At 48.8% G+C, this 15212-nt stretch overlaps 1 protein-coding gene across 1 annotated transcript in view; it reads left to right on the forward strand.

The window, feature by feature from the left end:
* Positions 1-15212, forward strand: part of LOC122945564 — a 140519-nt gene that overhangs the window by 62581 nt on the left and 62726 nt on the right. Inside the window, exons 3-4 of the mRNA XM_044304629.1 lie at positions 13618-13809; positions 14062-14087. Coding sequence (XP_044160564.1) covers positions 13618-13809; positions 14062-14087 — 218 coding nt within the window. The remainder of the gene's footprint in view (positions 1-13617; positions 13810-14061; positions 14088-15212) is intronic.

Raw genomic sequence — 15212 nt, forward strand, 5'->3', positions numbered from 1 at the left:
CGGTGTGGAACCACGGAAAGAAACACCACGGAAGCACTCCGTAGTGCTTCCGGTGTTCCGTGACTCCGTTCTGCATCTCCGGAATTGCGGACCCATTCAAGTGAATGGGTCCGCATCCGTGATGCAGAGTGCACATGGCCGTGCGGTTGTGGATTGCCGACTCACTGTTTGCGGGCCGTATGCATGAGGCCTAAATGTAATAGAAATAGTTGTATCTCTTCTGTGTTTTGGACCCACTCCTGCTTTTGGCTTACAAATACTGATCAAATACTGATGGAAAACACTGACCGTCTGAAAGAGACCTACTGATTTTTTTGTCCTTCTGACAGATAAGAAGAATGAAAAAAAAAAACAGTAAGGTGAACTCGGCCAAACAGGAGCAATAGTGGCCACATAACAGAGTGTAGAGGGGGGGCAGCAGCAGTGGCAGTAACAGGGACAATAGTGACCACATAACAGAGTGTGGAGGGGGGCAGCAGCAGTGGCAGTAACAGGGACAATAGTGACCACATAACAGAGTGTGGAGGGGGCAGCAGCAGTGGCAGTAACAGGGACAATAGTGACCACATAACAGAGTGTGGAGGGGGCAGCAGCAGTGGCAGTAACAGGGACAATAGTGACCACATAACAGAGTGTGGAGGGGGGGCAGCAGTGGCAGTAACAGGGACAATAGTGACCACATAACAGAGTGTGGAGGGGGGCAGCAGCAGTGGCAGTAACAGGGACAATAGTGACCACATAACAGAGTGTGGAGGGGGGGCAGCAGTGGCAGTAACAGGGACAATAGTGACCACATAACAGAGTGTGGAGGGGGGCAGCAGCAGTGGCAGTAACAGGGACAATAGTGACCACATAACAGAGTGTGGAGGGGGGCAGCAGCAGTGGCAGTAACAGGGACAATAGTGACCACATAACAGAGTGTGGAGGGGGGCAGCAGCAGTGGCAGTAACAGGGACAATAGTGACCACATAACAGAGTGTGGAGGGGGCAGCAGCAGTGGCAGTAACAGGGACAATAGTGACCACATAACAGAGTGTGGAGGGGGGGCAGCAGCAGTGGCAGTAACAGGGACAATAGTGACCACATAACAGAGTGAGGAGGGGGCAGCAGCAGTGGCAGTAACAGGGACAATAGTGACCACATAACAGAGTGTGGAGGGGGGCAGCAGCAGTGGCAGTAACAGGGACAATAGTGACCACATAACAGAGTGTGGAGGGGGCAGCAGCAGTGGCAGTAACAGGGACAATAGTGACCACATAACAGAGTGTGGAGGGGGCAGCAGCAGTGGCAGTAACAGGGACAATAGTGACCACATAACAGAGTGTGGAGGGGGGGCAGCAGTGGCAGTAACAGGGACAATAGTGACCACATAACAGAGTGTGGAGGGGGGCAGCAGCAGTGGCAGTAACAGGGACAATAGTGACCACATAACAGAGTGTGGAGGGGGGCAGCAGCAGTGGCAGTAACAGGGACAATAGTGACCACATAACAGAGTGTGGAGGGGGGGGCAGCAGCAGTGGCAGTAACACGGACAATAGTGGCCACATAACAGAGTGTGGAGGGGGGGCAGCAGTGGCAGTAACAGGGACAATAGTGGCCACATAACAGAGTGTGGAGGGGGCAGCAGCAGTGGCAGTAACAGGGACAATAGTGACCACATAACAGAGTGTAGAGGGGGGGCAGCAGCAGTGGCAGTAACAGGGACAATAGTGGCCCATGACAGAGTGTGGAGGGGGGCAGCAGCAGTGGCAGTAACAGGGACAATAGTGACCACATAACAGAGTGTGGAGGGGGGGCAGCAGCAGTGGCAGTAACAGGGACAATAGTGACCACATAACAGAGTGAGGAGGGGGCAGCAGCAGTGGCAGTAACAGGGACAATAGTGGCCCCATGACAGAGTGTGGAGGGGGGCAGCAGCAGTGGCAGTAACAGGGACAATAGTGACCACATAACAGAGTGTAGAGGGGGGGCAGCAGCAGTGGCAGTAACAGGGACAATAGTGACCACATAACAGAGTGTGGAGGGGGGGCAGCAGCAGTGGCAGTAACAGGGACAATAGTGACCACATAACAGAGTGTGGAGGGGGCAGCAGCAGTGGCAGTAACAGGGACAATAGTGACCACATAACAGAGTGTAGAGGGGGGGCAGCAGCAGTGGCAGTAACAGGGACAATAGTGGCCCCATGACAGAGTGTGGAGGGGGGCAGCAGCAGTGGCAGTAACAGGGACAATAGTGACCACATAACAGAGTGTGGAGGGGGGGCAGCAGCAGTGGCAGTAACAGGGACAATAGTGACCACATAACAGAGTGTGGAGGGGGGGCAGCAGCAGTGGCAGTAACAGGGACAATAGTGACCACATAACAGAGTGAGGAGGGGGCAGCAGCAGTGGCAGTAACAGGGACAATAGTGACCACATAACAGAGTGTGGAGGGGGGCAGCAGCAGTGGCAGTAACAGGGACAATAGTGGCCCCATAACAGAGTGTGGAGGGGGCAGCAGCAGTGGCAGTAACAGGGACAATAGTGACCACATAACAGAGTGTGGAGGGATCAGCAGCAGTGGCAGTAACAGGGACAATAGTGACCACATAACAGAGTGTGGAGGGGGCAGCAGCAGTGGCAGTAACAGGGACAATAGTGACCACATAACAGAGTGTGGAGGGGGGGCAGCAGCAGTGGCAGTAACAGGGACAATAGTGACCACATAACAGAGTGTGGAGGGGGGCAGCAGCAGTGGCAGTAACAGGGACAATAGTGACCACATAACAGAGTGAGGAGGGGGCAGCAGCAGTGGCAGTAACAGGGACAATAGTGACCACATAACAGAGTGTGGAGGGGGGCAGCAGCAGTGGCAGTAACAGGGACAATAGTGACCACATAACAGAGTGTGGAGGGGGGCAGCAGCAGTGGCAGTAACAGGGACAATAGTGACCACATAACAGAGTGTGGAGGGGGGGCAGCAGCAGTGGCAGTAACAGGGACAATAGTGACCACATAACAGAGTGTGGAGGGGGGCAGCAGCAGTGGCAGTAACAGGGACAATAGTGACCACATAACAGAGTGTGGAGGGGGCAGCAGCAGTGGCAGTAACAGGGACAATAGTGACCACATACAGAGTGTGGAGGGGGGGCAGCAGCAGTGGCAGTAACAGGGACAATAGTGACCACATAACAGAGTGTGGAGGGGGGGCAGCAGCAGTGGCAGTAACAGGGACAATAGTGACCACATAACAGAGTGTGGAGGGGGGGCAGCAGCAGTGGCAGTAACAGGGACAATAGTGGCCCCATGACAGAGTGTGGAGGGGGCAGCAGCAGTGGCAGTAACAGGGACAATAGTGGCCACATAACAGAGTGTGGAGGGGGCAGCAGCAGTGGCAGTAACAGGGACAATAGTGACCACATAACAGAGTGTGGAGGGGGGCAGCAGCAGTGGCAGTAACAGGGACAATAGTGACCACATAACAGAGTGTGGAGGGGGGGCAGCAGCAGTGGCAGTAACAGGGACAATAGTGACCACATGACAGAGTGTGGAGGGGGCAGCAGCAGTGGCATACAGCACAAGATGGTGGCAGATCACAGTAGTAATAGAACCCAACATCAGCAGTGTGATAATGAGGCCCAATGGTTGCATATCCTTTAAAAATGTAACATGTACATATCAGTAGGCCAAGAAGCCCCATTTTAGGAATGGCAGTAGAGGCAGCAGGTGGGTTACATCAGGCGGTGGCAGCAGCACGTGGCCAGAAGTAACGGCCCATTTTGGTGTTTTTTTCAGTAGGTGACGGAAGAAAACTGCTCATCATAGACTCCAGACTGATGTTTCTGCTGATGGAGCTGGTGCTGTTCCTACACACCTCCCTTCACCAGTCATGGCAGTGGAGCATGAGCACAGAACATCCCCCCAGTCAGACCTTCCCGAGGATGGGTGATGGGGCTCATAGGCAGCGACCAACTGACTACAAAGCATGTCTCTATAGTAGTCCATTCTTGCATCCCTCTCGGTAGGTCTAAAAAATGCCCCCATTTTTGAACGGTAGCGAGAGTCTAACAATATTGAAAGCCAGTAGTCATCCCTCTGCTGAATCCTGACAATGCGTCTGTCACTACACAAACATGACAGTATACATCTGAGCATTTGGGCCAGGGACTTGGAGGGCCTCCCTGCCTCCATCTCCTCTTTATACTGCCACGGTGTGTTGGGGTCATCTGCGTCGTCTTCCGTGATCTTTTTCTGATCCTGTCCTGTCGCTTGGGCCGATAAACCACATAGTTGTGTATAAAATTTCTGGGCGTTTATGTCTTCCTCAGGGCTCAAGTAGCCATTATTATTATTAGTATTATTTATTATTATTATAGTGCCATTCATTCCATAGCGCTGCACATATGATAAGCGGTGCATATGCATAATACAGACAATTGCACTAAGCATAAACAAGACGAGTTACAGACTGGTACAGAAGGCGAGAGGGCCCTGCCCGTGAGGGCTTACAATATACATGGTATGGGAGAAGGACACAGTAGGTGCGGGTTAAGTTGGTCATGGTGGTATAGAGGCAGCAGGGTCACGGGTTAGAGGCTTGTAAGAAGAGGAGGGTTTTCAGGTTTCTTTTGAAGGATTCCACTGTAGGTGAGAGTCTGATATGTTGGGGTAGCGAGTTCCAGAGTATGGGGGATGCACGGGAGAAATCCTGGAGGCGATTATAAAAAGAGGTGATGAGAGGAGAGAAGTAGGTCTTGTGAGGATCGGAGAGTGCGTGTGGGGATGTATCGGGAAAGTAGCTCAGAGATGTAGGGAGGGGACAGGTTATGGACGGCCTTGTATGTATTTGTTAGTACTTTGAAGCGAATTCTCTGGGCAATAGGGAGCCAGTGAAGGGATTGGCAGAGGGGAGAGGCAGAGGAGTAATAGGGTGAGAGGTGGATTAGTCGGGCAGCAGAGTTGAGGATAGATTGGAGGGGTGCGAGAGTGCTAGATGGAAGGCCACAGAGGAGAGCGTTGCAGTAGTCTAGGCGGGAGATAATGAGGGCATGTACAAGCATTTTTGCAGACTCAAAGTTAGGGAAAGCGTGGATGCGGGAGATGTTTTTGAGTTGGAGGCGGCAGGTGGTGGAAAGGTCTTGGATGTGTGGTTGGAAGGAGAGGGCAAATTCCTAGGTCACTCCAAGGCAGCAGACTTGGTTGACCGGAGAGAGTGCGCAGCCATTGATTGTTGATAGATAGGTCTGTTGGGGGGGTTGAACAAGATGGGGGAAAGATGATGATTTCTGTTTTATCCATGTTAAGTTTTAGAAAGCGAGAGGAGAAGAAGGATGATATAGAAGATAGACATTGTGGGATTCTGGATAGTAAGGTGGTGATGTCTGGACCAGAGAGGTTGATCTGTGTGTCGTCAGCATAAGAATGATACTGAAAGCCATGGGACTCTATGAGCTGTCCCAGGCCAAAAGTGTAGATAGAGAAGAGCAGGGGTCCTAGAACAGAGCCTTGTGGTACACCAACAGAGAGGGAATGAGACGAGGAGGCAGTGTGAGAGTGGGAGACGCTAAATGTCTGCTCTGTGAGGTATGATGTGATCCAGGAGAGGGCCAGGTCAGTGATGCCAAGAGATGAGACAGTTTGTAACAGAAGGGAGTGGTCGACAGTGTCAAAGGCAGAGGACAGGTCAAAGAGATGGAGGACAGAGAAATGTTTTTTGGTTTTGGCTGTTAGTAGGTCATTGGTGTGTGTCAAAGTCCTCAGATGAGATGAGAGGAGAGGGTGGGGGCACTGGGGGACAGAGAAGGGAGGTAAAAGTGTTTAAGGTTGTTTAGGGCTGTAGGCCAGGGAAGATATGAGAGATGAGAAGTCGCCTGTTTTGCATCAGTGAGTGAGGATTTGAATATGAGGAGGGATTGCATGTATGCGGCGAAGTGATCCTTAGAGTGGGATTTCTTCTATAGCCGCTCAGCAGCCCTGGAAGCTTGTCTGAGTTTTTTGGTCAGGTTGGTTCCCAGGGTTGATTTTTCGGGTTTTGTTGTGTGTGAGGGGGGGCAACAATGTCCAGATCCGTACTTAGTGTGGTGTTATATAGGGTGGTAGCAGTATCTGGGTCTCAGAGGGAACAGATGGTAGAGAGTGGAAGAAAAGAGTCAGAAAACAAGCAAAAGTCGAGATGTTTCAGGTTCCTGTGGGGGTGTGCTAGTGTGTGGACCGGGGGGAGAGTAGGTTGTGGTCAAATAGGGGGAGAATAGGGGGGTAAGCAAATTAGAAAGGTTAGATAGGGAGTAGAGGCAGAAAAAAAATCTGATCCAGAGTGTGACCATCTCTGTGGGTGGGAGCGGAAGACCACTGTGATAGGCCGAAGGAGGAAGAGAGTGATAGGAGTTTAGAGGCGGCTGAGTGGCAGGTGTCAATAGGGATGTTGAAGTCACCCATGATGATAGTGGGGATGTCGGCAGAAAGAAAGTGTAGGAGCCAGGTGTTAAAGTGGTCATGAAAGATGGTGGCTGGGCCTGGGGGGCGGTAAATGACAGCTATTTGGAGGTTGGAGGGAGAAAAGATTCCATGACATATAGGCGCATGTCTTCTGTCCCCTCGCCAATCATATTTCTCAGCATACCATCCAGGACTTGAAGGAGTAGAATGACATCATTAATCTCATAGTTCTGCCGACTTACAAATAAAGTGGCCTCCTCAAAGGGCCTGAGCAAATGGCACGTGTCACGCATGAGCTGCCACTGGCTAACGTGGAAGTTACACTGGGGAGTAAACCTGTCTGTCTGCAGCACTAAGAAATCATAGACCACCTTTCTCTGCTCATACAGGCGGTCTAACATATGTAGTGTGACGTTCCAATGGGTGGAAACGTCACATATCAGACGACGTTGGGGAAGAGCATTTTGTCTTTGCAGCTCAAGGAGGGCGTGTTTTGCCCAGTAAGTGTGACTGAAGTGGCTGCACAGTTTCCTGGACATTTCTAACAGCTCTTGCAGTTCAGTGGAAGACTTGGTTGACAATGAGATTGAAGATATGCACCATGCTGGGTGCATTGGTCAGCCCTCCCTGATGCAGCGCTGAGAAAATGTTCTTCCCATTATCAGTAACCATGGTTCCTATCTCCAGTTGGTGAGGAGACAGCCAGTGTTCGATTTCTTTATTGATGAAGCTGAGAAGTCCCTCCATGGTGTGGCTCTATTCTCCCAGGCTGACCAGGTGCAGAACCGAGTGACAACACCTAGCTTTGCATAGATGATATGATGGAGGACCACTCTGAATTATTCCTACATTGGAGGGTGAGGACAAGGTGGAGGATGAGGAGGTAGAGGAGAACATTGTTGCAGAAATCCCAGCATTACAACATGGAGGTGGTATTGCCATCACCTGGCCAAGTTCCTGGTGTGCCTGGGCTGGAACCTAGTGGGCTATAAAGTGGAACTACAAAAAAAGAGGGTCAGTCAGCAAACAAAAATAAAGTACAATAATGCATTGTTCTTTTTTTCCTGTATTATTCTAGCCATGGCAGCGTGCACCTGCACATTGGGATGTGCTGACTGACCCCCATTTTTTGTAGTTGTCATGGAGTTGTGGCCGACTCCATTTGTTCTTGGACTCCTGACTAGCCTGTCTGCCCCATAGGCTGATTTTAATTAGAGTCAGTGTAAAGCTGTAGCCTGCTCTCATTGTATTTATTGGAAGCCATTTGGCCCCAGGAGAGGTATAGAGTGGGCTCGGCATGCATGTTGGGACCTGCATCCCTGGATTTAATGGAGGCGGTTATGGCGCCAAAAATTGTAAAAAGCAGAGTGGACCCAGCATGCATGTGGAACCTGCACTCCCTGAATTTTATGGTGGCCGTTATGGCACATAACAGGTAGGATTTAGTGTTAGGTTCCCATCGGATAAAAGATCGCCTTGACGTTTGGCAGATGGGCCCAAATAATTTTGTACAAAATGTATTTGCCAAGAGTCTCTAATTTGCAAAATAAGCGCAGTATTAGCACCAGAATATTTTCTATAATTATGGCATTACTGTACTTTTTATTTTTGTCTGCAGAGGGCTATAAAGTGGGCCATAAAGGTCTTAGGGCCCTTTCACACCTGCGTTATAGTCTTCCGGCATAGAGTTCCGTCGTCGGGGCTCTATGCCGGAAGAATACTGATCAGGATTATCCTAATGCATTCTGAATGGACAGTCCGTCCTTCAGGATGCATCAGGATGTCTTCCATTCCGGAACGGAACGTTTTTTGGCCGCAGCAAATAGCGCAGCATGCTGCGCTTTTTGCTCCGGCCAAAAATCCGGAACACTTGCCGCAAGGCCGGATCCGGAATTAATGCCCATTGAAAGGCATTGATCCGGATCCGGCCTTAAGCTAAACGTCGTTTCGGCGCATTGCCGGATGCGACGTTTAGCTTTTTCTCAATGGTTACCATGGCTGCCGGGACGCTAAAGTCCTGGCAGCCATGGTAAACTGTAGTGGGGAGCGGGGAGCAGCATACTTACCGTCCGTGCGGCTCCCGGGGCGCTCCAGAGTGACGTCAGGGCGCCCCAGGCGCATGGATGACGTGATCGCATGGATCACATGATCCATGCGCATGGGGCGCTCTGACGTCATTCTGGAGCGCCCCGGGAGCCGCACGGACTGTAAGTATGCTGCTCCCCGCTCCCCACTACTACTATGGCAACCAGGACTTTAATAGCGTCCTGGGTGCCATAGTAACACTGAAAGCATTTTGAAGACGGATCCGTCTTCAAATGCTTTCAGTACACTTGCGTTTTTCCGGATCCGGCGTGTAATTCCGGCAAGTGGAGTACACGCCGGATCCGGACAACGCAAGTGTGAAAGAGGCCTTATATTGTCCTTGACCATAGTTATAATTTCATAGACCATAGTTATAATTCCATACATCAGCGCTGGCATGAACTCTACCATATAGGAGCAGTAAAAAAAAGAAAGAAAATATCATCCCTTTGAAAAATGATAAAACCGTGGGCGCCAATAGTGGTGGAGTCTAGTTAGTCAAATGATAGAAGGGAGAAGAAGAGACGGTGAAGTGGTAGGTGGTAAGAAGAGAATATAGAGGGAAGGCTGCTAAGGAGGGATGTTGGTGGTACCAGACACCTACTGAAGAAAGTTGTGTAAGTATAGATGGATAACGGTGGTGAAATAATGATTCCCCAGACGTTTATTCTCTGGCTACAAAAAAACAAAAAAGGCATATAGAACAAGAGGGAGTGCTGCTCTTGTTCTATATGCCTTTTTGTTTTTTTGTAGCCAGAAAATACATGTCTGGTGAATCATTATTTCACCACCGTTATCTGTCTATACTTACACAATGAACTCTACCAGACACCGAGAGGCTCAAGGACTGGCCCACCTTCTGTTCAACGCACATGTGTAGGGCTGGGAAAAGTGATGTTGGCTTGGGACTCTCCACCCTGGCTGAGCACAAGCCATAAGAGTCAGAGTAAACTACATGTAAAGGAAGGGACTGCAGGACCAGCAACTTGGTCAGGAGCAGGTTCAGCTTGAGCGCCATTGGATGAGTGCACGCAGACTGTGGTCTCTTTGCAATTGTTGAAACATGTGACGAGGAATAGACTCCTCAGGACGTGGTCACAGCAGAAACAGTGGAAAGTTTCAAAAAGGGTTTAGACAAATTCTTAAAAGTAAACAACATTAATGTGTAGAAACCTGAGTCTCACTTCCTTCTGGGATTCGCGTCCCCACCGATCCCTTGGTTGAACTTGATGGACGTATGTCTTTTTTCAACCGTATTAACTATGCAACTATGTAACTATGAGGAGTAGGAGGAGGAGAAGCATCAGAAGCAATAGACAAAGGGAAGGAAAACATCTTCCTTCTGCTGAGTTTGAGTAGCCCTGGCTGCTGGACAAGGAGTGCGGCCCGCTGGGAGATGCAGCGGTTGCTGTGTCAGGCTGTTTTCCCTGGCCACGTTATGGTGACGCTCCATGTGTTGAGTGCTCTAGAAGCTGATTCCTGGTCTCCTGCAGCAGGTGAGGGGAGAAACGCATTCCCTCGCTGCTCCATGTCTTGTCCCTTATGACTTCAACTAAGGCTACTTTCACACTAGCATTGTTAGAATCCGGCAAACAGTATGCAAACTGAAATCCTTTTTTTCCGGATCCGTTAGACGGATCCGGAGAAATACTGGATCCATCTCATCTGGTATCATCCGGAATAACAGATCTGGTATTTACATTTTTAGAAAGATCAAAAGAGAAACCAGCTCCTCCTATGTCCCCGCGCATGCGCAGACCAGAAAACTGGATCCGGCAATACAGTAATTTCCGGAACATTTGGTACCGACATTAATACATCTCAATGGAAATGAATGCTGGATCCGACAAGTGCAGTATTATTCGGGTATTTTGGCCGGTCAAATACCATACAAGGGACGGAACGGAAGACATCCTGATGCATACTGAACGGATTGCTTTCCATTCAGAATGCATTAGGACAAAACGGATGCGGTATTGAGACCCTTTACCGGATTTCAATATCGAACACTAGTGTGATAGTAGCCTAACCACAACTTCCAACACCCCCCCCCCCTCCTTGATGGGAAGCGGGACAGCCCACTTTTACCCAAAGGGGTAAAAATAATGGAATTGTCATGTCCCATGTCTTCATGGTTGATTATTATTAGTGTCATTTTTGCATTGCTGCCTATGTTTGTCCCTCTTGTCTCCCTGTATGTTGCCCTGTTCTTGCAGCCCCCTCCCTCCTTCTTGCCGGTACTAGTAGCCATTTTATGTTATATCTGCACCGGTGCTTTCCTGTGCTGCTCAACTCTGCCAAATTATCATCTTTTCACCTACTGTGTTGATGCATAACTACAAGATATCAGCTTGGAATGAATTCATCTGGATCCTTCTCACACATCTGAGCAGTTGAGTTGATCTCTGTCTGATGAGAGTCTGAAGTAAGTACACGCTTCAGTACAGTCTGCCATTGATACATGGAACCATTGAGCACAACACTTATTGTCAGTAGTGATGAGCGGCATAGGCAATATTAATTTTTGCAATATTTCTCAAATATTTCACATAATACAGTCCTGATCAAAAGTTTAAGACCACTTGAAAAATGGCAAAAAAATCCTATGTAGCATGGCTGGATCTTAACAAGGTTCCAAGTAGAGCTTCAACATGCAACAAGAAGAAATAGGAGGGAGACAAAACATTTTTGGAGCATTCAATTTACTGAAAACAACGAATAAACTGAAGCAGGCTGTTTTTCAGCTGATCAAAAGTTTAGGACCACACCTCCAAAAAAAAAAATAAACCCTCCCAAAACAGAAATCCAACTTCCAAACATGAACTCAGTAATGAGCAGCTCCGCCGTTATTGTTTCGGCATGCTTGATGCAAGCGTTTCCATGAGGCGAGTGGGAACATTTCTCCAAGTGGTGAAGATGGCCGCACGAAGGCCATCTACTGTCTGGAACTGTTGTCCATTTTTTTTAAACTTCCCTTGCCATCCATCCCCAAAGGTTCTCAATTGGATTTAGATCAGGGGAACACGCAGAATGGGCCAAAAGAGTGATGTTATTCTCCTGGAAGAAGTCCTTTGTCCTGTAGCGTTGTTCTGTTGAAAAACCCAGTTGTTACCACACAGACGAGGGCCCTCCGTCATGAGGAATAGTCTCTGCAACATCTGGACATAGCCAGCGGCCGTTTGGCGCCCCTGCACTTCCTGAAGCTCCATTGTTCCACTGAAGGAAAAAGCCCCCCAGACCATTATGGCGCCCCCTCTACTGAGGCGCGTAGAAAACATCTCTGGTGGGATCTGCTTGTCATGCCAGTAACGTTGGAAACCATCAGGACCATCAAGGTAAAAAATGTTCTTATCAGAGAATAAAACTTTCTTCCACCTCTGAATGTCCCATGTTTGGTGCTCTCTTGCAAAGTCCAAACGAGAAGTTCTGTGGTGTTCAAGGAGACGAGGTCTTTGAAGACGTTTTTTGTTTTTGAAGCCCTTCAGTCTCAGATGCCGTCTGATGGTTATGGGGCTGCAGTCAGCACCAGTAAGGGCCTTAATTTGGGTCGAGGGTCCAGTGTCTTGACGGACAGCCAATTGGATCCTCCGGCTCAGTGCTGATGACATATTTTTGGGTCTTCCACTTGACTTTTTTATTCCATAACCCTCAGGATCATTTAAGAAATTCCAAATGACTGTCTTACTGCGTCCCACCTCAGCAGCGATGGCGCGCTGTGAGAGACCCTGCTTATGCAGGTCAACAACCCGACCATGTTCAAAAAGGGAGAGTTTCTATCCCTTTGCCATCACAGCGTGTGACTACCTGACAGACAATGACAATGAATCCACATCTCTGCACAGATTTGGCCTTTTAAAGGCATGTGGTCCTAAACTTTAGATCAGCTGAAAAACAGCCGGGTTCAGTTTATTCATGGTTTTCATTAAATTGAATGCTCAAAAAATCCTTTGTCCCACTCCCATGTCTTCTTGTTGCATGGTGAAGCTCCACTTGGAACCTTGTTAGGATCCAGCCAGGCTAAATAGGATTTTTTGCCATTTTTCAAGTGGTCTTAAACTTTTGATCAGGACTGTATTTGAAATAAATATCCAAAATCTATAATTCGTGATCTCCAGGCATTATTTTCGCGATTGCACAAATCGGCACTAATGATGCACATATTTTTTGCGCAATACATACAACTTCACATTTTATCAGGTCTTAGTAGATGTTACTGATTGGTGCACTAAGTATTGTTGTGACATCACAGCGCTGTGTCTGTAGCATCTATGTATGGACAGCAGAGAAACAGTAATCCCTATCACACTACCTAACACCCTGCACTGGACCCTATCAGCTCCACTGTATCAGGATATAACCTATGCTGACTATCTCCCACTAACTATCTAATGTAATTGGATAATGAATAGGATCCAGATGAAAGCACAGAGCCCAGCAATGTCACTGCTCTCTCTCTCAGATCAGCAATATACTGCAGGAAATGGCTGCTGGGGAGGTTGTTATATAGAAAGGGGGAGGCAGCTTTCCTATTGGTTGCTAGGGATGTTGCTAAGCTCTAGCAAAGAGATTGCAGCCTTCTCATTGGCCCACAAGCAAGAAGGGAGGTTACTGATGAAAAGAAAATCTAGAATATTCGCGATTACGAATATATAGCACTGTATTCTACTTCATTGCGAGTTCTCGAAGTGCCGATATTCACAATAAAAATTTGCAATAAGAATATTCACGATCAACACTTATTGTCAGGATATTGAGTCAGAACAGGAAAGGTTAGTTCTAGGACTCTGCCAGAACTACGTCACCAGTTGCATAAATACAATACTTAGTAAGGAGGACAGTTATAAAATAGAAACATGGAAAGCTAGCCATAAGAAACAATGACAAGGTGTTACAGTGCCCATTATCCGAGGTACAGCAGGTGGCGATATACTGTATCAGACCGCCCTGATAATTCTGACGCACAGTAAGAAAATACCAGATAACCTATGTACTTGGCAGCAGTCCAACAAGATGCACGCAGCGATTACACTCAACCTGCACTGTCCCTGCAGCCTCCCTTTCCAACATTGATGGATAATTCTGGTTCTTCAGTTCACCTCTCTCTATTGCTCATGTCCAGGACACCAGGCAGTGATTGTGGTGATCAGGGACATCCAGGACTCGGAGGAGAAGGTCAGATCTGAGTTGGGGATCAGCTGGTATTCTGAGTGTGAACTGCACGTGTTTACAAAGACAGAATGGCTTCTCCAAGACCCTCGACAACAGGTGATGGCGATGAAGATAAAGACGATCAGAGACTGTTTACCTGGAGGTGAGTTCAGTAGAGATCACCTCTCCTGGATATTGGGGTCACCTCGTCCGGTCATCCTCCCCCCTGCCTATTGTTATGAAGGTGATGGATATTAGTGGTGGGATGTCCTCGGTATCCGGCATCCCTAAAAGTGAAGCTCTGTGATTATCTTCCGTCCCGTCTCTCTTCTCCGTTTTACTTTGACCACTATTTGCCGCTCTTTGCTGCCTTTTTGTCTCATCTTCATCTCACTCGTCACTTTGTAATCCACAGGTTCTCAGAAGATGAATCTGAATAAGGTAATGTAATGCAAGGCACCAACAAACAGACCAGTTATGAAAGCAAAAAGGTGTTTATTCACCAGAAACATAAACGTCCAGGACACTTGCTGGTAACAAGGAATAATAACAAAAAACCAGGCAAGGAGATTCCAGGAATAGTCCCAACCAGTGCTGAATGATGCTGTGCACTTGGCAGTCGAGTCACTCCAGATCTTGGGTCCGCTGTAAGGACAAAGTTCCTGGCAGTCTTCAGTCACTAGGAGTTGTGACCTATACCTGGTTGAGGGAAAATAACAGTGGGCACTGATCACCCTGAAAGACCTCCTTTTAAATGCCTGCTGACCAATCCCAGGGTGCCAAGTGTCCACTACCATAGGTGAACAAATTGCCCTGCACCTGAGGACAAGGCCTAAGGCAATCACAAGTTGATTAACCCATGGCTGGCTCCCTAATCCACTTTGCTCTTGTGAGTCAGTATAATATGCGCCACTGGTCGACGAAGTGCATAAGAAGCGCGTACTCGCGACCGTGTATCCCTTTGCGAACCTGCCCTCGTGCGTACGCACGGACGCATGATTGACTCAGCGCGAGTATGCGAGCGCGTGGACCCAGATGCGGAAACGGAAGCCGCAGGAGACACCGGAGACAACCCTGGCCGCGGCGTCTTGTCACTCGCCTGGCCACTCTGTCCCCGGGACTCCGACGGTCCTCCCCTCCGATGTCCACGCGAACGCATCTCCGCACTGGCTCGCAAAGGGGTCAGCGCTGGTGCATCAGAGACACGCATAACCTGTCCCGCAACTCCATGAGGACCCCTCTTGGTTCCCCTGGAGTGCAAAGCAGGTGAGGATCTTACAGGTAAGACAAATGCTTGTTGTAGATATCTACCAGGACCCCAACTCAAGTAGACTCAGTTCACCACCAGTCACCATGCTGAGGCTATCTGCAGCAGCGCTCAATGTCAGGCAGCACCTGCAAAAGTGAATACTATTCTGGGGTGCAAAAAAGAAGAGAGAAACAACCCTGGGAGTTAAAGACCCGGTGCCTTCTCTTAGTTATTCCAGTGAGTGTTATGCATGTAGGAAGGAAGGAAGGCTCCATCATTGACATAGGAAAGGATTCTTTACAGTAAGAGCAGCCATT

This window comes from Bufo gargarizans, chromosome 8 (genome assembly GCF_014858855.1).
Source record: "Bufo gargarizans isolate SCDJY-AF-19 chromosome 8, ASM1485885v1, whole genome shotgun sequence".
NCBI classification, from domain to species: domain Eukaryota; kingdom Metazoa; phylum Chordata; class Amphibia; order Anura; family Bufonidae; genus Bufo; species Bufo gargarizans.